Source organism: Arvicanthis niloticus, chromosome 23, assembly GCF_011762505.2.
Source record: "Arvicanthis niloticus isolate mArvNil1 chromosome 23, mArvNil1.pat.X, whole genome shotgun sequence".
NCBI lineage: Eukaryota > Metazoa > Chordata > Mammalia > Rodentia > Muridae > Arvicanthis > Arvicanthis niloticus.
Genome location: NC_133430.1, coordinates 35862551 through 35890071, shown reverse-complemented (window position 1 = coordinate 35890071; position 27521 = coordinate 35862551). Strand labels below are relative to the sequence as shown.

At 41.4% G+C, this 27521-nt stretch overlaps 1 protein-coding gene across 2 annotated transcripts in view; it reads right to left on the bottom strand.

The window, feature by feature from the left end:
• The window catches only part of Dcaf5 (DDB1 and CUL4 associated factor 5), a 94073-nt gene that overhangs the window by 60337 nt on the left and 6215 nt on the right, over positions 1-27521 (bottom strand). For both annotated transcript variants that reach the window (XM_076921845.1, XM_076921846.1), the window contains exons 2-5: positions 7307-7450; positions 4205-4241; positions 3162-3301; positions 694-823 (exon numbers count right to left, since the gene is read on the bottom strand). In XM_076921845.1, the coding sequence (XP_076777960.1) occupies positions 694-823; positions 3162-3301; positions 4205-4241; positions 7307-7450 (451 nt within the window). The remainder of the gene's footprint in view (positions 1-693; positions 824-3161; positions 3302-4204; positions 4242-7306; positions 7451-27521) is intronic.

The window sequence follows — 27521 nt, the reverse complement described above, 5'->3', positions numbered from 1 at the left end:
ATGTACAAGTGCCAAAAGAGGCCCTGCCTTCATCCCAAGATGTACGGACCATGAAAGAGCCTCCTATATACACTGTATCCTCACCACTTTTAATGACTCCTGAAGTGGACTTGCCAGTGTACTTATTTAATTTAAAAAAAAAAAAAAAAAACAGGAGAATCAAATCAGCTCCCTAACATCCCATGGTACTAGCTGTTAACTTAGTTACTAGTTCTTATGAAGATTTCTTTCTCAGAAACTATACTTACACGAATAGATAACATAATTTCCATTTAATTTTGGTAGTTTACAGTTCTACTAAAATCTATCTAGAAATGTCCCATGGCCTAAAGAAATCCTAGCTTGGAACACTAGCCCCTTCGGCCCCAACCCCACTCTCCCACTCGCCCAAAGCAGAACCCCTGGGCAAGTAGGGAGGGAATGAAAGAGACTTTCAACTCTTCATACATGCCTAGAAACGACCCCACATAGAGTCCAGACTACAACTTCGGACTCCACAGGAAGACGACTCTGCATCATCTGGCTGATGCTTAGGAACGGACTTTCTAGGCTTTAGAGAAGAAGCAGGGCATGTTAAGAGAAGCCCAACTGAGGTCACACAGCTGCCACATGTTCTTGCAACATCTGCTGGTTCTACTCCCTGAGAAACGCAGAAGGGCAAGTCTGAAGCCTTTATGAGCCAGGGAGCCTTACCTCTGAGGCTTTCTGATGTCCCACAGTCCCACTCCTTCCTTTGAATTAGCTGTGGCCAATAACCGGGGCTCCACGGGGTTAAACATGACGCTGTGAAAGGCTGATGGATAGTTTGCCAAACAGAAGGGCTCTGTGAAAACAGAAATTACAATCAAGTCACCTGAGGCACCACTCCATCAGGGGCAGGCAGTTATGTTAGGGTGTGAACACAAACAGGAGCACGCTCTTAACTGCCACCCAAAAGGTGGCACCACTCCCGTGTAATGCACACCCCAGGAGGCACCAACCTTCATGTCTCCCTAACCTCTAACACCATTCAAATCCATTTTAGCCAAACTTAAAGACTCAGACTCTAGTTCAAAGGAGAAAGCGAACTGTCTACAGAAGTAAAACAGAATTCTCTAAAAACTTTCACAACCAACTCCTGATAAAGTTATCATATATTTAAAGATTTACTTATTTATTTTATGTATATGAGTACACTGTAGCTGTCTTCAGACACACCAGAAGAGAGTACCGGATCCCATTACAGATGGTTGTGAGCCACCATGTGGTTGCTAGGAATTGAACTCAGGGCCTCTAGAAGGGCAGTCAGTGTTCTTCACTGCTGAGCCATTTCTCCAGCCCCCAAGTTATTATATCTTTAATGCTTATAAAGTTGCAAGATTAAAAAAAAATTGCAAGTTTTATACACATATAGATTTAATGAATACAAAGTGAAACAGTGAAAAATTAAGACAAGGCAACACAATGATGCAGCTTCACTTCTGGTTCATGATGTTTCCTGAAGGGTTAGTGCAGGGCTGTGTTTATCTTCCAGCATCAAAAAAACAAAAACAAAGAACAAAATCCAAACAAACAACAACAAAACCTGCCTGGTGCCCCTTTTCTGTAACTGAAGGAAAAGAACTGAGTTCAAGGCCAGTCTGAGTTACACAGTTCAAGGCCAGTCTGAGTTCTGCAGCTAGACTCCAATTTTGGTTTTGTTTTAAAGTTTAACACTTGAGCTGTCCTTGAATCTAGACAGTTCCTAATCAACTCAACCTATAACTCCTGTACCCATTGCATAAATTATCAGTTCTGGGTGCGGAAGAAATCATTATGCTACCTGAAAGAATATATTCCTCTAGGATGTTACAATCAATCAAAGAAAAAAAAATCACCTCTTTATTAATGTTTCTTTTTTTCTCTAAAAGCATTTCCAACTTATTTTATTTATAATCTAACCATAAATCTAACAAATTGAAATATTATTAAACTATTGATTTGCAATATCTTTTAAATCTACAGTCACAACAGAAATAGCAATTTTTTAAATATTTTATTTATTTACATTTCCAATGTTATCCCCTTTACCCATCCCTCCCCCCAACACCCTCTATCTCATCTCCCCTCCTCCTGCTTCTATGAGGATGTGCCTCCACCCACCCACTCACTCCCACCTCACCACCCTTGAATTCCCTCACACTGGGGTGTCCAGCCTTCACAAGACCAAGGACCTCCTCTCCCACCTATGCCTGACAATATCATCCTCCCTACATATACAGCTGGAGCCATGGGTCCCTCCCTGTGTGCTGCCAAGCTACAGTTGTGCCCTCCCCTCAGCCACCTAAGCCATCAGACAATGCATAAAAGGGATCAGTCTACATGCAAGTACCAGAAGTGCAGCCACAGATGCTGTCTGTTATGAGCAGCTCTGCTGACCACAAAGACAGACCTCTTTGATACCCAGTACCTCAAGATAATTCCATCACTGTAAATGTTTAATAAAGGAGAAAATACAGACCAGGTACCTGTGGGTTCACAAGTTTCTAGTTTGAAGACTATAGAACCAAACTAAGGACAGAGGTGGCCACAGTGGTAGAATTAGAAGAAACAGCCTTTGGTGACAGTAAGAGAGACATCCCCCTGCAGGAAACAAGCTAAGAAGATCTATTTTCCAAGAGCCTTGAGAGTGGATAAAACAAGCCCTCCAGTCAGAGCCTGTGAAGGCACTTGTGCAGGAGGTGCTCCCTGACTATTCCCAGGGACAGAGTACACTCGCTACACTTTACAGTCCCACACTCAGGTACGGCGAGGGTCTGTGGTTTTAAACAAAAGAACAAGCCTAAAATTGTTTCAGCCAGAATTACACAGTACCTCTCTTCTCCATAAACAACCCAGAGTGTGTGGATCAGCACCATACACGAGGAGCCTTTGGTGCCCACCCTGCAGAGTGACGCAACACATCTCCTGCTCCTAGGACTGCTGAGTGCCAAGGGCAGGGTGTGTACAGTTCAGTGACAGGTAGCTGTAGAATGATTGGTAAACATAAGCCCCTTGTGACCACTCAGGACAGGATGGACCTCCAGTGTCACTTCTGTGCTGCATGTGAGAGGCCTACATTTCTTTTCTCTGGATGTTACTCACACACTGAATGTGATCAGACTGTTCAGCACAATCCAACAACTTTGTCCATGGTGACCTACCTCCATGGGGAGACTCCCGGATATCCCAAATGAGAACCCGGCCATCATCTGAAGAGCTGGCAAAAATGTTATCATTCACTGGGCTCACTGACAAGCCATATACTGCATCTTCATGAGCAAACACATCCAGGGTCTCACTGCTGAGAAACAGAGAGCAAGAGAAAATCATACAAGCACATATATACTCACAAACATTGTACAAAGGCCCAGCCTTATTGTACTTAACTAGGGTTCAGTTTCTTTCATTCCCAGAAGAAATTTAACTCAGGTAAACCAACAAAATGCTAAATTAAGGTAATGGGCAATGTTCAAGTAAAAAAAAAAAAGTAGTATGTGTGAATAAAAAATACATGTGTGTATATGTAAAGATATTACTTGTATTTCATAATTTTCACACTAAACATATTTAGAAGTAACCCAGTAGCTGAGTTTTGTGTTTTATCACTTGTATGGAGATTTGAGGGTGGTTCTAGATTTTCAAAAACAAAGGGGAGGTTTTAAGGCAGCCAGACTTGTAACAGCAGAGGTGGAGGACCTCCCAGGAGACTAGCATGTCAATGAATAGCACAGCTCTGAGCTAACAGAACCCGGTGCAGAGTCCTGGCATCACCTGACCTTAGGTTACCTAACAGCTCTGAGCCTCTTGTCATGGATATCAACAGTATCCCTCAGTAAGTGAACATGACGGTTAAATGGGGACATAAAAATCCCTTAGAACAATGTCTGGCATATGACAGTAAAGACTCAATAAATATTACTTATTATTAACTATTAATTTTATCATGTATAAATAATAAAGAGGAAAAACTCTTCTCTATTATTCCTAATTGTATGCCAACTTTGACAATCTTTTTCTTTCTTCAAATAAAAATGAAACTGTTTTAGGAATTTGTTTGGTTTTTTGGTTTTTTTTTTTTTTTTTTTTTTTTTTTCAGAAAACTAACATTGGTTCCCTGAGGACCTAAAATCTATGTATAAAAAGATATTTGCAGTATTCATCTAAAAAATGGGCAGTCATCTTCATGCACCAGTCATCTATTTACCTTTCAACATCATGGAGGATAACTTGCTCATCATTTCCTACAAAGGAAAAAAACAGACATTTTATAATTCCTGCAAGTGGCCCCTTCCATCCGACAATATGGGATTTTAAAGTTTCCAAGGGGAAAAAAATTATAAACTGGCAAGTTAGTTCAATGGAAGTGGAAGTCTTGAAAGCCTGATTTTCTGAGCTTGATTCCCAGAACCCATGGTAGAAGGAGAAAACTATAATTACTGAAAGTTTTTTCCTATACATGTACGTATGCACGTGCGCACGCACACACGCGCGCACGCGCACATACACACACACACACACACACACTCTAAGTGTTAACACACTCAAAATACAACATAATACAAACTAGGAGTGTTAAGTTAGGTAAAACTATGAAGACAATCTAAGAAGTCAGGTATAGTGGTACCTGCTAGTATGTAATCTCTACCCTTAGGGGAGGTAGAGGCAGAAGGATCAGGAGGCTTAGGGCCAGCCTAGGATACATGAGAACCTGTCTCAAAAAGCCACATAGTCTCTCTTTAAAAAAATATTTAACAGAGCTGTCTTTATAAAGTTTTGTTTTGTTTTTTAAAAGCAGTAAGTATAACCTGGCAACAGTTCTTAGAATGCATTATTCATGGGTCAGACCAAAATAAACTGCTGTCATTCAGGAAAAGTGAATGGCCAAACAGTTCATTCAGCCAGACTAACCCACCCCACATCCAGCAAAGCAACCAGTAATTTCAAGACCTGGAATAAAATCTCTTAATATTTCCAGGCTTCGGCTGTTCACATGAACATAGGGATAACAACTGCCTACTTTACAAGGACTTGGGCCTGTAAAAGCATTCAGAATAGGGCTGAGCACTTGAGAGGCCCTAGTAACATCTGCTGTTTCTGCCTCATCCTTCATAGCACCTAAGGGTGTGTCTATATTTCAACCAGAGGGATTAAAGATCTGCATTCTAACCAGCATACAGACCTAGTAGGTCTTTGGATGTGATCCCTTGCCAGAGCAGCCATGTTGCTGGATTAAAATTCCTCTACAAAAATATGGTCAATTTTTAAAAAATGATAATTTATGGCCAGAGAGAGAGATGGCTCAGAGGCCACAGATCTGCCACACAATCCTGGTGACCTGTGTTGATCCCTGAACTCACATAAGGTAGAAGGATAAAAACAACTCCACAAAGTTGTCCTTTTACCTCTGTATACACAATGTGCCCACACGTTATTATGCACATACAATAAATTAAAGATTTAAGAAGCTTCAACAATGTTTAAGAAGTCATTCTAAAATACATAAATGAATAAAAATTTGTGTAAGCAACGACTTGAAGAAAAGTGAGTGATCGGGTCGGAGGATGACCTCATGATCATTAGAGAGATGCATTAAGCATGGCAGCTCACATCCATAAGCAGGGATTCAGAAGATGGGGTATGAGTTCAAGGTCAACTTTGTCTATATGGTGAATTCAAGGGACTAGTAAGATGAACCATGTAACTAGGAGGTAAAAGCTATATAAGGAGACCTTATTGCAAAACAAAAGGAGGAGAAAGAAGGAGGAAAAGGAGATGAGGAGGATGGGAGGAAGAGGAGAAGGAGGAGGAGGAACCACCTTATAAAAATGACATTTTTGACAAGTGAAAAATATATATGTTCAGCAGTGTCTTTTACTTTCCTTTTTAAAGTCTCTGTCCTCCCTGCCCCATTCTGGTATTGTTAAGGGTGACTCAGGGCCTCGTGTATCCTAGGCAAGTGTGCTACCACCGAAATATATCCTCAACCCAGCCAGGTGCATTAAAATGATTCGGAACCACTGGAGATAACCAAGGGGAAAATCTGCAGTTAACAAAGGCCAGGGCTAAAGATTCTGTATCAGCCATTCCAACTGTACCCTAATACACTGCTTGCTTTTCAAACCAGAGTCATGAATAGGTCAGAACATCAAGTTGAGTCACAACCAGTATCTTTAAAAAGGAAGTAGAGGGACAGGGCTAAAATGATGGTTCAGTGGCTAAAAATATTTGCTATGTGATCATGAGAACTGAAATTTAAATACCTTCATCAGCACAACATGCTAGGCATCCTTCATTCACAGCTTCAGCTCTGAAGGACCCAATAGTCCCTTTTGGCCTCTACACACACACACACACACACACACACACACACACACACACACAGAGACACATACACATATTTATTTTTTTTAAAAAAAAGCATATATATCTCAAGCCTGACAGGCCAGTGTTTGATTCCCAGAACCCTTAAGGTGGAAGCAGAGAACCAATGTTAGCAAAGTGTCCTCTGACCTCGACGCGTTCGCCATGGCATGTACTCCCTGAATAATTAAGTAAATGCAATTTTTTTTAAAAAGGTGTTATTGTTGTTGTTTACATCGAGCCTAATGTTCACAATGGGCCTATAATCCCAGTGCCTGAAGTAGGAGTTTAAGGCCAACCTGGGCTATGAGACCCTCTGCCATCAACCTACCAAACAGCAGAAGCAGCAGCCCAGATAGAAAGCAGGAAAGGCAGGAAGTGCCTATCATCCCAGCACTTGGGAGGCAGACACAGGAGGTCAGAGCACAAGGTCATCCTTGGCCTCTGCTATGTGCAACCTTGTCTCAGTATGGTCAAACCTTTCTAGATGAAAATTTAAAGCTGGAAAGATAGGTCAGGAGAAGCAAAGAAACTTGTTGCATAAACCTAACGACTCAACTTTGACTCCTAGAAGCTATGTAAAGATGGAAAAAGGGCACATATGACACACAATAATAATAGCTAAAAATAAATTCAATAGAACAAAAATGAGATCTCAGAAGACATAGAACAGAATAGGAAGCGTGCACCATATGTGGTAAGATTATTGCTTCCTGTGTGAACACAACAAATTAGCACCCTTTCGGCCAAGACAGGGAGGTAGGAAGGGATGGGGGCATGGAGAAAGAATAATGGATCCCTAATACACATATCTAAACTGTGGCAATGCGCAGAAGAAAAAAATTATATGAAGCCAGTAATTTCACAGCTCAGTAAGATATGGGAAGGAAAATATGTTCTTATCACTCTTTTCACTAATTTCCCAATGAAGAATCTGTCTTCTTACCTCCAGAGAATACTTTGGTGTTTCCACTGTTGAAAGCCAGGCAGAAAATGTTGGAATGGTGTTCCCCCTTCAGCTGTATGGGCTTGACCCTGGAATGGATAGCTTGTTCCATGTGCCATAGCAGAACTCTGCGGTCGTCTCCTCCTTTAGCAGGGAGCAAGAATCTAGGGTTAAAACAATTGATATTGCAAGGCTAACATCTGCTTTTGCCACCTCAACTACCATCCTTTCTGAATCGACACCTCCCCAGTACAGAAGACCCTGAGAGGGCACACAAATCTAGTATTATTTTTCCCCATGAGGCAGCCACATGAACTCTAAAGCACCCACATTTTCCCAGGACTTGTGTGGTTGACTGTTTTATGTTAGTGGCAACAGAGATGGAACCCAGGGCCTTGAGCATACTAGGCAAGTGCTCTATCTACCACTGGGCTAAGTCCCAACCCTTTTCAAGTTCTGACTCTCAAACAGCTAATACAGAAATTAAAATGGATAAGCCCTGACATTGAGACACTCCTCACCAGTACCACTTGTTCCACCTGTCTTCCTTGAGACTTAGTATTTAAATATTTATTTGCTTATTATTTGGACTCTTTCTAGTAAAGTTTTTTTGGGAGGGGGAGGAGGAAGTAGCCAATAGAACCTGAACTAGTTTCTACCACTTGCAACCAAAGAACTCTTAAGTACTATTTCTAGCAAAACAATTTGCAAAGCAATCTTTGAGCATGGGACAGAATATAGATAACAACTAAGGGCCTGCTTGACCCTAATACTCCTATTAGGGTTGTTAAAATGCAGTTCTAATGGGAGCCCACTCTTACCTCTGTGTAATTTTCAGTGGCTAGCCCCTAGAGAATGAGAATACATGTGTTCTACATATTTACCAATGTGTTAAAAAGTGTCTGGAGGGAAGAACAAACTGCTAGCGAAGAGAAGTCGGGATGAGACTGCATTTCACTTTGCATGCGCACATATCCACATGCACACACACTACACGTATGCACACATGCTATCAAGGTTCAAGTGTTTACCACTGAATTATTTATTATACCCATTCCTATTTGACTTTTAAAAATATATATACAGGTGTAGGTGTCTGTATATATCTGCATATGGTTATATGCACATGAGTACAGCTTCCTGCAATAGCCGAGATGGTGGATCCCCTGGAGCTGGAGTTACAGAGTTGTGAGCTGCCTGACATAGGTGCTTTGAACTGTTCTCGGGTCCTCTTGAAGAACAGACAATGCTCTTGACTGCTATGCTATTTATCCCATGTCTCCTGTTTTATAGTAAGCCAATATCATACTCTTTTCCAAAAAAAAAAAAAAAAAGAGCTATATGAACAGCACTTAACAGTAGCTCTGAGGCTCTTCACCTACCCAAGGTTAAAAATACAAGGAATGGAATGGCCAAGCTAGTGGTGATGCTATGCTGCCCCAGATCAACAGTGCACTTAACAGCACTTATAGCACACCTATACAAACAAGCTCATGCCACGGAGCACTAAGTCAGTGGTTTATAAGAGCTGATGCAGAAGTACCCAGAGGTGTTTGCTGGGGGAAGAATTGGGTGGAAAAGGGTATGGGCTCCAACATCCATTTATGTAAAATATTTTTAAGCTACATGACAGCAGGAATTTTTGGCAGTTTCGTTGAAATGCTGGGATCTAAATGAATGAACCAAAAAGTAAGCACTGGGGTTGGAGAGATGCCCCAGCGGTGAAGAGCAGGTACTGCTCTTACAGGGGAACAGAGAGAGTTCAATGCTAACACGAAGGGTTGCTCTCTGCAAACTGATATCAGGCCCCACTGCCGAGGGTGAAACCCATACAACTCACTGAAAATGCAGAAGGTGGGCTGGTGCCTACAAGGAGCCTTCACCCTCGTGATTTTGGTGTAGTAAGGAACTCTGCAGGCTACCACAAGACAAAGATGGACACTAACTCAGCCACAAAACATTTGACCTACCATTCGTTCCACCTAGAAAATATGGTAGGGCAGTGCAGCATAGAACCTATGGGAGCAGCCAACCAAGTCTGATTTGATCTCAGACCCTCGCCATGAGAAGGGACCCAGACCCAGTATTGCTTCAGTAACCAAGAACCAGAGACTAGGCCCAGAGACCCAGGGTAAACCCAAACACTACTGGTCAAAAAAAGTATAAAATGACTCCTAATGACAGCTATGTAGTAGCCTGCAGAATGCTCTACTCATAGTGCCTTATCCAGGCATCAAAGAGGCTTCTTCTGGCAACAGATGGGAACACATACAGAGACCCACAGCCAGACATGTGGAGATACAGTCTAAATGGCAGGTCTCCATCAAATCCTCCCCTCAGAGCTCAGGGAATCCCTCAGAGACTGTTGAGAACCAAAGGGGATGGAGGTCACCAGGAGAACAAGACCCTCTGAACTAACTAAGCAGGGTGCATATGCGCTCACAGACACTGGAGCAGCAAGCACAGGACCTACACGGGGCTGCGCTAGGCCCTCTCTAAATATATTATAGTTTTGTATATTAGTATTTTTATGGGGCTTCTGCCTGTAAGAATGAGTGGGTCTCTGACGCTTGTGCTCGTTCCTGGGACTCTTTTCCTCCTATTAGGTTGATGTGTCCAACTTCCACGATAGTTTTTGCTTCATCTTATTGTATTTTATTGTACCATGCTTGGTTGTTGTCTTTTAAAAGCCAATTATTTTCTAATGAGAGACAGAAGGGAGGGAGAGATCATGAACGGGGAGAAATAAAGACAGGGGAAACTATAATCAGGATATTTATGAGAAAAGAATCCATTTTCAACAAAAGGAAAACAAAAAACAAACACACATGATTAAAAGTACATTTAACAAGTTATCAACATTTTGTCAAATCTGATTCCCTTACATTTAAATAAGAAAGTATTACGTCTTATAGAAAATAATGATGCTATAGATATATTTTTCAAAAAGTCCTAATCAGTAAGAAATATATACATACTAAGATAGATAACAAAGCATATACCTGCATGCTTTGTTTTGTGAGACAGGGTTTCTCTGTGTAGCTCTGGATGTCCTAGAATTCACTTTGTAGACCAGGCTGGCTATAAACTACAGCACTGTGGTTACATAAATGTTGCTAGGACTAGCTTTTGGTGGATATTGGGGATCTGAACTCTGGTCCTTATGCTTACAAAGGACCCACTGAGCCATGTCTCTAGTCCCCTCAACTAGTCAATTTTAAAAGGTAGAAATTTATTGTACAGTCCTACACAAAAAGAATATCTGACCTACAAACAGTTCAAGTGAAAAATATGATCTCTTAAGGTAGCTCATGAGCCTGACATGGGGCTGTTTATAGGTTCGGCCTCAGTAAAGGGTCCTGACCAAGTATGAAGAGCCAAGGAAAGCAAGAGGGACTGTGTACAGAACAGATGGAGTCCTTATTGAATGTGTATTTTAGACATAGGCACTGCCATGTCAAGATCCCAATGTCTCAATCCATGGGAGTGGCAAAGCTTTTCTCCTGGGAGGCTCAGAGGATGGCAAAGCCTTCCTTCTGGTAATATTGACAGCATGTACAAGTGCTTAAGAATGGCTGGCCAGTGTATGCAAAAACTAGCAACTGGGGGCTGGAGATGACAACCCTTAAAAGCACTGGCTGCCCTGCCAGAGGCCTCTAGTTCAAATCTCAACACCCACATGGCAGCTCGCAACTGTCTGTAACTCCAGTTTCAAGGTATCTGGAGCCCTCTTCTGGCCTCTGAGTGGGCATCGGGGATGCACATGGTATAAAACATATATGCAGATAAACACTAATAGATAGGTAGGTAGGTAGGTAGGTAGGTAGGTAGATAGATAGATAGACAGACAGACAGACAGACAGACGGACGGACGGACGGATGGACAATCAAGCAAAACTCTTAGCTGTAGCTTCCTCCTGGATGCCTGTAACCTGAGACTGCTCCCCACAAAGTCCTCCCCACAGTAGCTGACTGCTCGTGCTGTGCTGTGCTGTACATAAATACATGGAAGCTCTGGAATGTTGCACTTTGGTGCTGCTCTGAGGGGTGAGCACAGCCCACTGGGTCCCAATTGTCCTGTGTGTGTGTTTTCCCTTTCTTCATTTCCACATCATCCAATCAGGATCAAGTCCCCAGCCACTCAGGGTCACAAAGGCCCCATCTCTCCTCAGTGCCTGAGAAAGCACAGAGGAACCTCACAAAGGCTTTAGTGCCACACAAAGGACAAACAAACTTGGGCATATGTTCATTTGTTGCTTGTTCGTTCTGGACGGCACTAAGGATCCAAATCATGGCCTCCACATGCTACGAATGTGTTCCACCACTGAGCAAAAGCCACAGCAAAGGCCAGGCTTCCAGGAACAGTTTCCTCAGACACTACCCAGCCTCAGCTTCTCTGAAAACCAGAAGAAAGTACAGCTACTGAGTCTGGATTCTAGGAATTCATTTCACTTTGAACTAAATCACTAATTAGCAACAACAACAATAATACTATAGTAGCTTTGAAGTCACAGAAGAGTACCCGTTCCCAGAGGTCCTGAGCACTAAGCAGACTATGCAAAACCCTAGACCATTACTAAAGCATTCATCTGACACTCTTTATAGTCCAGAAAGCTCAGCACAGAAGGAAACAATTTGCTTTGAGTTTCCTCAAAAAGCTAGGCAAGCACAGGCCAAGACTGAGGGAGGACCCTGAGACTCTAGGCAATAGAAAACCATCTAAATGCCTAGCAACTGAAGTCTGGTTAAAATTATTGTTTAAGACCAGGGGTAGTGAAGTACTCCCTACATTCAGGAGACTGAGGAAGGAGAATGACCATGAGTTTGAGACTAGGCTGGGATATGAATACTGAGTTCTAGGCCAACCTGGGGTACAGAGTGAGACCCTGTTTCAAAAAGCCAAAATAGAGGCTAGAGAGATAGCTCAGCAATGAAAAGCAATTGCTTCTCTTCCAGAGAACCTAGGTTTGGTTTCCCTCGACCATTTCAGGTGGTTTACAACCTCATGTAATTCTAGGGGATCTGATGCTCTCTTCTGGTCTCTGTGAGTACTGCAGCAGGTACACTTAAACACATGCATGAGCATACACACTCAAAAACACATATAAATTTAAGCTGAGCCAGGCGTAGTAGCAGACACCTTTAATCCTAGTACTCAGGAGGCAAAACTGTGACTTCGAGGACAACCTGGTCTACATAGTGAGTTCTTGGACAACCAGAGCAATGTAGAAAGATGATGATGATGATGATGATGATGATGATGATGATGATGATGATGATGATGTAAAGTGTACACACCTCAAAACACCCTAATTTCTACAAAGCATCATCAATGAATTTATCCTTGTCTTTCAAATTCTTTTAGGTAATATAAGACTGAATCACATGAAACCCATCCTAGCACTTGGCAAGTAGAGGCAGGAGGATCAGGAATTCAAAGCCAACCTGGCCTACAAGAGACCACTGGGGTGGGGGTGGGAGAAACAGTGATCTGAATGGGTGATCTGGCTCCAGAGACTGCTCCTTAGTCTACTCTAATCCAGTCTATTGTCAATGAAGAGCTACTGAAACCAGATTAAATGGCCAGGTTGAAAACTTTTTTAAAAGACAGTCTTATATATATATCAAGTTCAGCTTGATCCCAAAACTTCAGTGTAGCTAAAATGACCCTGATCCCTTGATCCTCTTGCCTCTATTACAGACAACCAATAAGACACCAGGTTTTGTGTGGAGCTAGGTCCCAGGCAGTCCTAAATATTAAGCAAACTCTCTACAGTTGAGCTACACCACCTGCCCAAGTTTCTGTACATCGAATGATGGCTGCGTTCTGTCCACAGGTAAACTAGGTTGGGTGATCTGCTGAGGCACTAGGCTGACTTTCAATGACACTAAGTAAGTCAGGAGTATGGGTAAGGGAATCAAATGGCAGCAAAGGCAAGTCTGATAAGAGTTTCATTCAGACTTTGTCCCTCATTGAAGAAGTTGCCAGAGGCAGAGCCAAGCCTTGTTGCACAGTTCTGTAATTAAAACTACTCTGAGGCTGAGACAGGAAGATAAAAAATTCAAAGCATTCCTAGGCTACAGACTAAGCTAGAGGTGGAATAACATCTACAGGTATCTGCTAGCACCCTATTTTTACCTACATTTTAGCTACACTGAATTATATATATGTATGTATGTATGTATGTATGTATGTATGTATGTATGTATGAATGAATGAATGAATGACTGTCTTTTTAAAAAAAAAGTTTTCAACCTGGTCGTTTAATCTGGCTGGTTTCAGTAGCTCTTCATTGACAATAGAATGGATTGGAGTAGACGAAGGAGCAGTCTCTGGAGCCAGATCATTGTTTCTCCCACCCCCATCCCCACCCCCTGCCCCAGTGGTCTCCTGTAGGCCAGGTTGGCTTTGAGTACTTTTCTTCTGACAGAAAAATCTGTTTATCTAATTTCATTTCATACCTCCAACCAGGTAAGAGAGCAAAGTTATTCCTATTTTAAAGGGGTCAAAAGTAAGGGCCAGGCACAGTGGGTCTACACCTGTAATCCCAGTATTTGGGAAGCAGAAGAACTAAGGTAAATCTGAAGCCAGCCTGGGCTATAGAATGAGATCCTGATCAGTTAAAAGGGAAAAGAAAATGAGGCCTGACTTACCTTGGTTCCTACCTTGGAGCACTCTGCATTAAATAGGTAGTGGGTATCAAAGCACCACTTTAACTGAATTCCTAGAGCCCTGTGAAATAAAGTGGTTTCTCTAGAATCAGGTAACTAGTATGTTGGAATATAATAAAGTTATAGCTTTAAAATCCGAACATGATCCAATCAGTCCTAGACGGTTTCTTTAATTCCTAGGCAGAAACAGATGAAATCTACTGGGCTCAAGTGTCCTTTCTCCTCACAGCAGTTTCAGAATAGGATTAGAAGGATCCCTGGGGGCTCATTTTGCCCATGAGGAAATAGGTATAAAAGAGGCTAAGCTCACTAGTCCTAAGGTGCTACCATCAATTAGAGGAACAGGGGGATTAAAGCCCAACATGTCCTTGTTCTTCCTAAACACCACTGGATGAGTCTAGACACTGGAGAAATGGTTTTTGTAGTTTAAGGTATATTTAAAAAAAAAAAAAAAACCCAAACAGCAAATAAAGCCCACAGCTTCATAAACATTATAGTAATACAAAATTTCCTTTCAAATATTGTTCTTAAGAGAATAAATTTAGAGAGGCTAGAGAGATGGCTCTGTCAGGAGAGTGCTTGTCAACAGGACCTGAGCTCAGTCCCAAGCACTTATATTAAAATAATAAAAATAGACAATTGCTGAGTGGCTCTAGTGGCACACACCTTTGACCCCAGCACTTGGGAGGCAGAGACTGGAAGATTTATGAGTTCAAGGCCAGCCTGGTCTACAGAGTGAGTTCCAAGGCATCCAGGGCTACACAGCTAAACCCTGTCTTGAAAAATCAAATTAATAAATAAAATTAAAATTTTTTAAATTTAAAAAAGCACCAGTCAAGAGATTCTTCCCTTCCTGCCTCCATCTTGGACCCATGTTCTCCACATAGAAAGCCTAGCAAAGCCACAGAAACCACCTCTGCTACAGTTGCCACAGCCTCAGGTTGTGACAGGGTTTGGGCTGAATCCCACAGCGATGAACAGCAGAGCTACTGAGATTAACACATACCACACACACAAGCAGGCGGCGGCAGCTGACATCAGTGAGGAACCAGTGAGCAACAGAAGGGAAGGAAGGTGACATCCCAAAGGAGTCGATAGATCCAGAAGTGCTGGAGGCACTACTCGGGAATCTAAGAACACCCTCTGCACACCACAAAACCTCATGTGTACAGGAGCCCAGCCTAAGACGCCTGCATAGCTTTGTGGGAAGCCAATACTGAAGACTTATCTCAGCACACATAGATGGCAACTGCTGAAAAACAAGGTGAAAGTACTTCAGACATTCAGGAAAATAGACTCCAACTGCACGAGAAGGGGGCTGCTGCAACAGGTACGGAAGCTAAAAACATAGACTTGGTCAAGTCACAAGTAAATGTGTTGAACACAAAGGCTGTGGGAGCCCTTAAGACCAACAGTAGTAGCCTGTAAATATCATGACAATGTGACTATTTAAAAACAAGGACTTCTGTTCCACATTTCAAAAGGGAAACTACAAGCCAGGAGTGTGGTGTACACCTCTGATCCCAGCACTCGGAAGGTAGAGACAGATGGATCTCAGAATTCAAGGCTAGCCTGGTCTACAACCCTGTGTTCCAGGCCAACCAGAACTAAACAATAAGACCCTGTCAAGAAAAAAAAAAAAGTGGAATTTTTTTAGAACAGCTTGGTTCTAAATTTGCACTATTTATATCACCAATAAAGTTACAGCTTCTTGTGAGGATTGGGGTCAAGAGCAGGTACAGTGGCATATATTTGTAATCCCAGTACCTAGCAGGTGGAGATAGGAGGGTCCTGGAGTTTGCTGGCTAGCCAAGCATAGTCTAATTGGTGCGGTTAAGTTTAGTAGGAGATTCTCTCAAACATTAAGGTGGAGAGTGATTAAGGAATACACCCAACATGGACTTCTGGTAGCCACAGGCACACATAGAGAGAATAACCTGTGACTATATGGATGTGGCACTTGTCAATAATAAATCTGATGGCTTATAGCTTAGGAAGGAATTAGGAGGTAGAACATTAGGGAGGCAGAAAGGATTCTGGGATAGTGTCAGGCGGAAGGTTCACCAGGGAAGATGTGAAGAGGCAGACTCATGGTACCTGAGCACAGGTAAGCGGCCACGTGGCAGAATGTAGATTAGAATAAATGGGTTATTTTAAGTAATAATCTAGACAGAGAAGGGCCCAGCTATATGGCCAAGGTATTTGTAAATATGCTCTGAGCCTGAATCTTATTTCTGGGAGCCTGGGGCTGGGAGGAAGAACCACGTTACTTCTACAGGCACTCATACAACTGCAACTCTATATGCAAGTGCACATGAGCACACACACGTGCACACAAATAGGATAAATAAAGTAAATTTTGAAGAAAAAGAAAGCTAAATAACAGCACAAATGACATCCTTTAAATATAATGAAAAATTTAAAAAGTGCAGTTCAAACTTCTGAAATTTAGAAAACAAATTATCTTCACTACCTCCAAGAGACAGCCTCTACTCTGAGGCAGAGATATCCCCAAATGTGAACACTGTAAGTGTGGAATAATCTCACAAAGTACAGAAAACCTTATTTTAACAAAGTCAAAAGGTTACAAAATAATCAGTTTCACTGTCATCAAACCAAAGGAAGGCTATACAACAGCCAAAGCTTAAGATAAGAGTGTTCCATCTCACTAGTAACTAAAGGCAGCTTTAAAATAATTTAAGCAACAATGCACTTATTAAATAATACCATTTTCCACACATTAGTTGAATAGGTGAATATAAAATAATTCCCAGCAAAGGACATAAGTTAGAATCTCAGAACAAACTGGACATGAGTTAAGCATTAAGCTCAAGCATCTTTAAGGACTACTTGGTAATGTATTCTTCTGGTTCTTAAGAGACAGAATCTCATGTATCCCAGACTAGCCTCTGTTAGAGTGATTTTTTTTTGTACGCTGTGTGAAGATGTGTCTCTGTCCTTCCTTGCCTGCCTAAGGTGTCTTCTGATTGGTTATGGTCTATAGCATAAGGCAGAATAGTAAGGTAGAACTTCCAGACAAAGAGAGGGACTCTAGGAAAGAGTCCAGTGAGGAAAACTTCACCATGAGATGGAGGAAGTTAAACTATGAAACCGAGAAGAAGTAACCAGCCATGTGGCAGACCTTAGATTAATATAAACAGGACAACTGAGTTACAAGATAGTTAGGAACAAGTCTAGCTTAAGGCATAAGCACTAATTCATAAATACACCTCCATGTCATTATTCAGGAACTGGGGTGGACATAGAAAAGCCCAAACAGTTAAAAGCCTTAAACTCAGTATGTAGCTAGGTGAAGCTAGTCTTGAACTCCTAAGTCCCTTACCACCTTAACCAACCTACAAAACGTATTTTTAAAATAGAAAAATTATTCATACTCATCAGTTCAAAATTACATTTTTAAAGATTTGTTCTAAAGGAAAAATTAATTTCCAAGATGATCTAGCTACAAGGAGTATGAAAAAAGCAAGAATTAAGTATAACAAAAATTGGTTACATTTTAGTATAGATGTTTAACATCATATAATGTTGTCATAATGGGCTTTAAGACATCTGGTCTCAAAGATTGTTGATGTGTTCTTCAGAAAGTCTGCAAAGCCAGAACAATGTTTCTTTTGCCCTTTGCTTATACTAAGGGTTGAATCCAGGGACTGAAGACATTAGACACTCACTCCCACTAAGCTAAAGCACTAGCCCCCTTATACTTAACAGGGTCCCACCAAGATGACTGGCCTTAGAAATCTTCCAGCCTTGCCCTATCAAATAGCTGGGACTATAAATATGTTTCAATGAGCCTGACAAATTTATATTTGCTTTTTTAAAAATCGTGAGTAGGCATTCAAGAGAGAGTGTAGAGGGCTGTCTTAGTTACTATTCTATTACTGACAAGAGACACCATGACCAAGGCATCTTATAAAAGAAAAGTATTTAACTGGGGACATGATTACGGTTTCAGGGGGTAAATCCTTGACCATCAATGGTGGGGAAGGTGGGTACAAGCAGGCAGGCATGGCTCTGGAGCAGAAGCTGAAAGTTGGCATCTGAATCTCAAGCCTGAGACAGGGAGACAGCGAGACTGGGCCTGGCTTTTGGAAATCCAAAGCCCACTTTCCAAAGACACCTCCTCCAACAAGGCCTCACTTCCTAAATAGTACACCAACTAGAAACCAAACATACAAATATATGAGCCTATGAGGCCCATTCCCTGGACACCGTAGGCCTACAGCCATACCATAATATAAAACACATTCAGTCTAACTCCAAAATTCTGTTAAGTCTTTCACAGTCTCAAGACTGTTTAAAAGTCCTAAGTCTCTTCTGAGATGCAAGGCAATTTCTTTTTTTGTTGATTTTGTTGTGGTGGTGTTTTTTGTTTGTTTGTTTGTTTTGTTTTGTTTTGTTTTTTTGACAGGGTTTCTCTGTGTAGACCTGGCTGTCCTGGAACAATCTCTGTAGACCAAACTGGCCTCAAACTTAAAGAGATCTGCCTGCCTCTGCCTCCCCAGTGCATCAACACAAACTCTTAACTGCAACCCCTGGGGGGGGGGATCAAAAAACAAATGACATATTTACAACATACAGTGGCACAGACTATACATTACACATGCCAAAAAGAAGCAAAGGGGCATAAGTAGGAAAAACTGGACCAAAGCAAGACTGAAACCCATCAGGTCAAACTCCAAATCCTGAAACTCCATTCCTGAGTCAAAGGGCTTATTATATGGTTCTTCGAATCCCCCACTCCTTTCGGCTTTCTTAACTGAACATAGTTTTCTCTCTCAAGCTGGCTCCACACTCTCTCTGTAGCTCTCCTCCGCAACTATCCCATGGCTCTGGCATCTCCAACATCTTGGGGTCTCCAGTGACACCCTGGCTTCCCCCTCACAGCTTTACTCAGGGGCCTCTCTGGGCACTCTATACAGGGACACCTCTGTCACACACCTGGCCTCAGTAGCTTTCCTGAACTGTGGAGGGAATTCCACAACTCCTTTATTCTTGTATCCTTGGGTTTAAAGCCAGAAGCACTTTGGTCAAAGCTGCCAAGTTGGCTTGGAATAGAATCTGGCCCATTTGAGGAATTAATTTGCATAGATTTGACTTGTTGATGCTTTCCCTTGTGAAATAACTTTTCTTTCCTTTAGAAGATTCTTTAGGCATTTAACACCTTGGAAGCTTAGCTGGGTGGGGTCTTGGGTACCACTCCCTTTATCCCATTTAGTCAATAAGCCATTCTTTAAACTTCTCACCTCCTTGAGCTCAGGACTTGGCTCTGCCATTACATTTCCTGGTGCTCTTTTCCTCCTAAACTATATATTTAGAATTCTTTTGGCCTGGCTTACTCTTTTTCATTACAGATCTACATAAGAGTGATTATTAATAACCACATGACACAGTTCATACTAGGCTGTCTTGAAATCTCCTCTGCCAATGATGTTAGTTCAAAACTTTTCAATTTAACATCTGGCAGGACAATGGCCAAACACAGCCATATTCTTTGTCAAATCATCACAAAAATGCTCTCTCACCCAGCTTCTAATATTATCCCACTATAAAATTGTGAGTTGGGCTTCATACTGCACATTGCTCTCAAAACTACTGTCTTCCATATGCTTACTGCACTCAAGCACTTTCCTAAGACAAAGTCTACATTCCACCAACAAGCAGTACAGTCAGGCCTGTCATAGTAACAGGTACCACTCCCTAGTACCAACTCTGTCTTAGTTACTGTTCTATTGCTCTAGAGCATGGAGGCAGGCAGGTGTGTGGTGCTAGAGCAACAGCTGAGAGCAGGTATCAGCTTTTGAAACCTCAAAGACCACCCCCTCCATTTGATACATCTCTTCCAACACAGCTACACCTCCTACTCCTTCCTAAACAGGGCATCAACTAGGAACCAAACATTCAAATATATGAGAGCCATTCTCATTCAAACTACAAGGTCAGAGGACAGCCGTTAGGATTTGGGTTTTCTCTAACCACTGTGGATTCCGGGAATCAAACTAAGGATATTAGTAGCCACTGAGCCACCTCACCAGCCATCTTAAATTGTATCAACAGTCCAAAAGTAATGATGGATGAACCACTGCTACCTTAGTGCTGATTAGAGCAACGGTATAAATTTTACTGGTCATCAGTGTATTCTTTATAATGTCTTATACTTATTTAATCTTATGTGTATGAAGTCTTTTGCCTATAAATATATTAGTGCACCATGTGTGTGGCTTGATGCCCTTCAGAGGTTAGAAGATGTCAGATCCCTTGGAGCTAGAGTCATGGATTGTAGTGAGTTGGCAGGTGGCTGCTAGGGAACAAACCTGGTCCTCTGCAAGGACAGTAAATGCTCTTGGCCAGAGTCATCTTTCTAGCCCCCCATTAGTTTATTCTAACCTAACTCCTAATCACTTGCAGTAAAACAAAACAAAATTAAAAAAATACCATTTTCATTTAACATGTCCTTGATAAAATAATGATATCAAATTTCAACCACAGACACACCATAATACTCTGTATGATGAAACTCAAGTTCTTAATAAAACACAAGCACACAGAACAACAGTGAGTTCCACATCATATACTAAATTGGATGTCTTTTATTTCTACCTTTTTTTTTTTTTTTAAACTGAAATGGACAAACTGTGGTCAAAGACTCAGGGACCTGGCAATATTTTTTTTTTTTTTCAAATTAACAAGATAGGGATTTGGCAATATTTTCTCAAAATGAACAAGATACCTGTGATCTCGAGGAAAATAACTAGCAGCTATCCATAACTAATGATAAATTCAACTTTTCAAGTGAAAAGATAGTCCAAAAACTTGAATTTACCAGCATGAATTCAACTACTTGTTATTGTTTGGAAGATATTTCTGATAAAATTTGGAGCGATACTAATAAAGTGATTTAAATGTTTTGGCTTAAGGAGTCAGTGAAATGGTTCGGCGGATTGATGTACTTGCTGCTAAGCCTGATAGAAGGAGAGGAGAATCAAGTCCTTCAACTTGTCCTCTAACATTCTGCACACCCAAATAAATAAATAAACACATATATTTAAAGAAAGAAATTAAAGGCTAACCATGTGGCTAGGTTGGCTGAATGCTTGCTTAGGATACATGAAGTCCAGGGTTGAACTCCCAGTATAACTGTGATATAGTGACACATCTCTGCAGTGCCAATACTCAGGAGGTAGAAGCAAGAGATGAAAAGTTTAAGGTCATCCTAAGCCAGCTTGGGATACATGAGTCTTTTTTTTTTTTTTTTTAAGATTTATTTTATTTATATGAGTACTCTGTAGCTGTCTTCAGACACACCACAAGAGATCATCTGATCCCATTACAGATGGTTGTGAGCCACATGTGGTTGCTGGGAATTGAACTCAGGACCTTTGGAAGAGCAGCCAGTGCTCTTAACCACTTAACTGAGTCATCTCTCCAGCCGGAGAGTTTGATTTCAAAAAGAAAAGAAAGAAAGAAAAAGAAAATTAGCTGGGCAGTGGTGGCGCATGCCTTTAATCCCAACACTCGGAGGCAGAGGCAGGTATCTCTGAATTTAAGGTCAACCTGGTCTACAGAGCAAGTTCCAGGATAGTCATGGCTACACAAACCCTGTCTCAAAAAAATAACTTTAAGACTGAGTAATGGCAAGGCACACACCTATAATCCCAGCACTCCAAGAGAGAAAGGTAGGAGGACCTTGAGTTCAAGGCCAGCTTCTGGGAATAAAAAGTAAGTTTTTTACTAGCCTGGGCTACACACCAAGACCTTACCTTCAATATAAATAAACAAACAGAATCACTCTCTAACTTAAATCTCTCTCTCTCTCTCTCTCTCTCTCTCTCTCTCTCTCTCTCTCTCTCTCTGTGTGTGTGTGTATCTGTTTTAAATGAGTATTTACACTTTCTCATTTTTAATTTTAATTTTAGGGCAATAAAATCATAGTGTTCCTGAGATCTTCAATGGTTTCAATGTAAAAAAAAAAAAAAGTCTTAAAACTGTAGAATGAAAAATTATAAAGACCATTTTATAAAATATATACAGGCGTTTTCTTTACCCCTAGACCTGAGCAAAAGACTGCAGGTTCCAGAAAGCAGAACTGAATGTAAGATTTCAGGCCTTCACTGCCCCGGGATACATTCCAGGAAGAGTACATTATCCCTGAGTCAGAGGACACTTGCTAGACTAACATTCCTCAAGCCTCAGGGAAGAGAACCCACCTGTGGATGGGGAAGGCCCAAAGCAGGAAGACACATTCCTGACCACAAAAAAAAAAAAAAAAAAAAAAAAAAAAAAGCAAGTCATCTAGGTGGGAAGATGCAAGTCATCTAGGTGGGGCTGGGAAGCTAGTAACCACAATGACAGGGTAAGTGACAGGGAACCAACTGAGAAATAGTTGAGCAAGTGACATGACAAGACCATATTTTTGAGAAGAATGAGTACACAGAGTGCTTTTCACATGACCCTAATTCACTTAGGTTGCGTTCCTCTGGAATTCTCCGCTATTTTTATTGTTATATTTCCTTAGCAACCTTTCACCCCCTCCTCACTCTCCAGGTTTGTGGTTTCCCCCTTTAAAAACCCTTCTCAGACTGACTGGCTTTGTCAATTCAACTCCTGCATGAGTGAACCGAATTGACCTTGGCCAGCCAACTCTTCCTAATAAACCTCTGCTGATTGCATCCAGGTACGGTGTCTTGCGATTTTTGGGTGACTGTGATTTCTCGAGACTTGAGTAAGGGTCTTCCGAGTTTGGGGGTCTTCAAAACCAAAAGTTTTTGAGAATTTTGTTTTACAGAAATTTTTAAAAATCTAAGTCATCTCCCATCCACCTCCCAATCCCTATCCTCCCAACCCCCACCCCCACCGGCACTGAGCATGTCCACAGACATTTTTTGATTGATATATAAAAGGAACTACAGTTACCACAGGAATACTGAGTAAAGGCTAGGGAGGCTGCAACTTTGCACAGGATAGCCCACATAACAAAAACATATTCAGCCCCCAAACAGAAACATTGCTAAGTTGAAAGAAAAATATTCTTCAGATTGGTCAATAACATATCAAGAAAATATTCACTTTAATTAGAAAATGTTGCAAAATAGTGGAGATTATCTCATTCCAATTTTATTTTTAAAGCACATAAATAAATCTGGGCATGGCGATATATGCCTACAATCCCAGCATTCAAGGAGTAGAGACAGAATGTCAGGAGTTCAACACCCAGCTTTACCTACATACTGAGTTCAGTCAGCCCAAGCTTCATGAGACCTCACCTAAAAATAAAAAAAATTAAAAACAGAGCTGGCATGGTAGCACACACCTATCTATGAACACTAGGGAGGCCGACGAGGAAGAACAGAGTGTGAGGTCAGCCTGGGCTTCATCCTGAGTCCCTGCCTCCACATGAAGGGCTTACTAGGCAATGGTGATGCCCACCTGTAAACACAGTGTCCTTGTTACTTCTCTACTGCTTGATAAACACCATGACCGAGGCAATTTATAAAAGAAAGCTTTTGATTTGGCTTACAGTTCCAGGGGGTTTCAGTCCATGATGACAGAGTGAAGAAACAGCAACGAGCTCACATCTTGATCCACAACCACAAAGCAAAGACAGTAAGACTAGGAATCACACAAATCTTTTGACACCTCAAAGCCTACCTCCAGTGACACACTCCTCCAACAAGGCCAGGCCTCCTCATTCTTCCCAAGCACTTCTACCAAGAGGGAACCAAATACTCAAATATATGATGAGCTATGGGAATTATTCTTATTCAAACCACTACACAATCTATGCTTAGCACTCAGGAGATGGAGACAGGAGGACTGGGAATTTAAAGGCAGCCTTAGCTACACGAGACACTGATTTAAAAAAAAAAAAGTATACACACATACCAAAAAGGCTAAAAATATGATCCAGATATTAACAACAGTCATCCAAAGTAGGAAGAATTATTTTTCCTTTATTTTTTTATTCTTATTTAAGTGTGTTTGTGCATTTGTATGCCACATTTGTGCAGGTGCTGGCAGAAGCCACAAGGGAGTATCAGATCCCCTTGAACTAGAGTTATGAGCAGTTGGAAGATACCTGATGTGGGTGCTGGGAACTGAACTTTGGTCCTCTGGAAGGTCCACGGAAGAGCAATGAGTGTTCTTAATCACTGAGCCATCTTGCCACACAACCCCCAAATTACTTTTTCTTTAAATCAAATTTCCTATCATTAGCAAATATTAGTAAAATAGAAGCTGGGGATAGAGCGCAATGAAAGAATGCCTGCCTGGCATGCAGGAGTCAGTGGTGTCAATCTCTAAGACACACACACACACACACACACACACACACACACACACAAAACAACAACAACAACAAAAATAAGGGTGGGCAAGACAGTTCAGAAAGTAAAAATGCTTGCACAGACACCTGATGACTGACTTTAATCCTTAGATGCTCCAAGGTGGCAGAAAAGAACTGAATTCCAAGAGTTGTTCTCTGCCCTCCACATGCATACCATAATACTTGAGTGCCCACCTTTACATATGCATACAAATGCACAATTTTTTAAATTATTTTTTATTTTTATGTTCATTGATTGGTGTTTTGTCTACATGTGAGTCTGTGTGAGGGTATTGAATCCCTTGGAACTGGAGTTACAGATAGTTGTGAGTTGCCATGTAGGTGCTGGGAATTAAACCAGGGTCCTCTAGAAGAGCAGCCAGTGTTCTTAATCACTGACCCATCTCTCCAGCCCCATAAATAATTTTGTTTAATGCACACAGCTTTAGTTCCAGGATTCAAAAGGCAGAGGCAGCTGGTTATCTGTGAGTTCAAGACAAGTCCAAGCAATAAAGCAACACTTTGTTTCAAAACAAACAAAATAAAAACAGCAACTGGATGGGAAGATTCTTATAACTGTCATATTCTGATAACTATTGTGAATGTCTTATTCAAAAGAAAAAAAAAGAATTAGAATAGAGCTAGACATTGAAAACATGTTTTTTTGGTATCTAAACAGTAAGGATCCATAGAGGAGTTAAGATTGTAGCTGTTGCAATGTAAATATTCCCAGACCACAAGGTCATTATTCTTTCCAGTCTCAACTCTTCTAATATAGAAAACTACAAGTTCTTCTAACTACACCAGACTCTCCATCCACACCTTCTGGGCAGTTTATGATTTCATTTTTGTATATAATATCACTGCCTACACTTTTACAAAACTTTTTGCAAAAACAAATTAACACCATAAAACTCACCTTTTAACAATTCTAAGATTGAATCAATATAGACCCTACCTGCCACTACCCACCCACTAACACTCGGAGATTAAACCAAAGCTGACAAACATCCAAATTTTAGTTGTTCTTCCCACGGCCCATTATAAAGCGGGTTACTTGAGATGGAACAGGATAAATGTTGGGGTCGGTCTTGTGCGCTGTGTATTCAGATGCTGAGTTCTGTGCCCCAAGATCAAGTTGCAATCTGGACATGGGCATTGTGTTGACCAATGTGCTATAAAAGAACACTCCCCAAAAATCTCTGACTGGACAAAAAAAGGCTAGAACCTAGGCAAGGGCAGGAGAGAGAGGCAGGACTTGAGATCAAGCAGGGGGTCTCAGGTAGGACCATAGGGGAAGGAAACAGATAGAGGAAGAAGGGGGTTGGCATGAGGCAGGATGGACCATGAGTACATGGCCAAAAGCAGCTCACTTTGAGGACACGCATAAAACAGAGCACAACTCAGCTGGCACATAATGCGGCTTTTATCTGGTTATTAATAGCCTAGCTGGGTTATCATAGTCTCAGAACCTGCCAGTTTAGGACTGTAGCTTGTTAATAAATTTTGATGTCTTTGTGTTGTTTACTAGAGAGCTAAACAGGAAAGAATGGGGCAGAAACTCCCCATAAAATTACTTCTATAGGTAAAGATGCTTGCTGCACAAGCCTGGGGACCTGAATTCCATCCCTGGGAACCATACAGAGGTGGAAGGAGAAAACCAACGCCACAAAAATTTTCCTCTCACCTGACATATGTTCTGGGGCCCACACTCAAGAATCATGCCTGCAGAGGGGCGCAGCATGCATGCACACAAAATAACTTTTAAAGTATTTTTACTAAGCCATCAAACACAGTCAACTTATCTAACACTAAAAAAGACTATCTTCAGAGGTTCAAAATAAGTAGTAAAGCCAAGTGGTACAACTAGAATAGATAAAGACTTGAATGGGAATTCAGACTAAAGGAAGCTATGTACCAGTTTTGACAGGCTCCTCCTCCTAAGCAGTGTGGGGTGGCCCCAGCACGGGAGGTAAGAGGAGGCTATCAATTCAAGGTCATTCTCAGCTACAAAATGAGTTCAAAACCTACATGAACTTCACAAAACCAATCTTAAGAATGAAAAACAAATTCCTCTTCTTGACCAATATTCTAGGAAAGAAACAAAGATCTCCAAAAATAAAATGTATATCTCAGTTTCACAGTGGAGACTCAGTAGACTGCCCAAATCTATCCTGCAACATCTCCCCTTATGGGACACCATCAATTTAATACAAACAACTATGCCTAGGACAGTGAAACTACAGATGGGTTACACTGGCAAAGTAATGCACTCAGAGAGCTTGACACTATTTGAGCAGGTCTTTACTTCTGCTCTTGTGAGGATCAACTGACACAGCAACTGCAGCAGCAGTAGGACCTGTAGACAAGAGCCAGTACTAAGCCACTGTGTCAGCTCATCAGTCTCCATCCCAGCCCTGGGAGATATGTTGCCCCTCCTACATGGATGAGGAGAGACAGGATGAATGACTTGTCAAAGGTAACTAAGTCAGCAAGAGCAGAAAATCTCAGTCTCTATGACTGTGGATCCCTACAACAATAATGTTGGTGGCCCATGTAAATGTAATAGACTAAACAGCTATCTCCCTTTATAAAACATGGCCAAACAACTAAATGTCTCTCCATTCACAATTCTTCACTTTGGAACAGCATAGCTGCTATCTGAAAAGCTTCCAAAAGTACTTTTTTTGCTGTTTTCTTTTTTTGTTTTGTTTTTTTTGTTGTTGTTGTTGTTTTGTTTTTGAGACAGGGTTTCTCTGTGTAGCCCTGGATGTCCTAGAACTCACTATGTAGACCAGGCTGGCCTCGAACTCAGAAATCTGCCTGCCTCTGCCTCCCAAGTGCTGGGATTAAAGGTGTGCGCCACCACTGCCCGGCCCAAAAGTACTTTTTAACATTTAGTCATAAGCACCAGAATGATAAAATAACCTCACTGAAATATAAAACTTTATATGAGCCATTAATCCACTAGCTTTACAGAATACAAATCCTCAGACCTCAATGAAAGGGAAATAACATTACTGCAAACTCTCATTACTAAATAGCAGAAAACGCTTTTTCAACTGCTAAGATTCTATTTACACAAACCTTTACACTTATAAAATATAAGAGGTGCTGGAGAGGTGGCTCGGCAGTTAAGAACACTGGCTGATCTTACATAGGACCTGTGTTTATTTCCCAGCACCTATAGGGTGGCTTGCACCC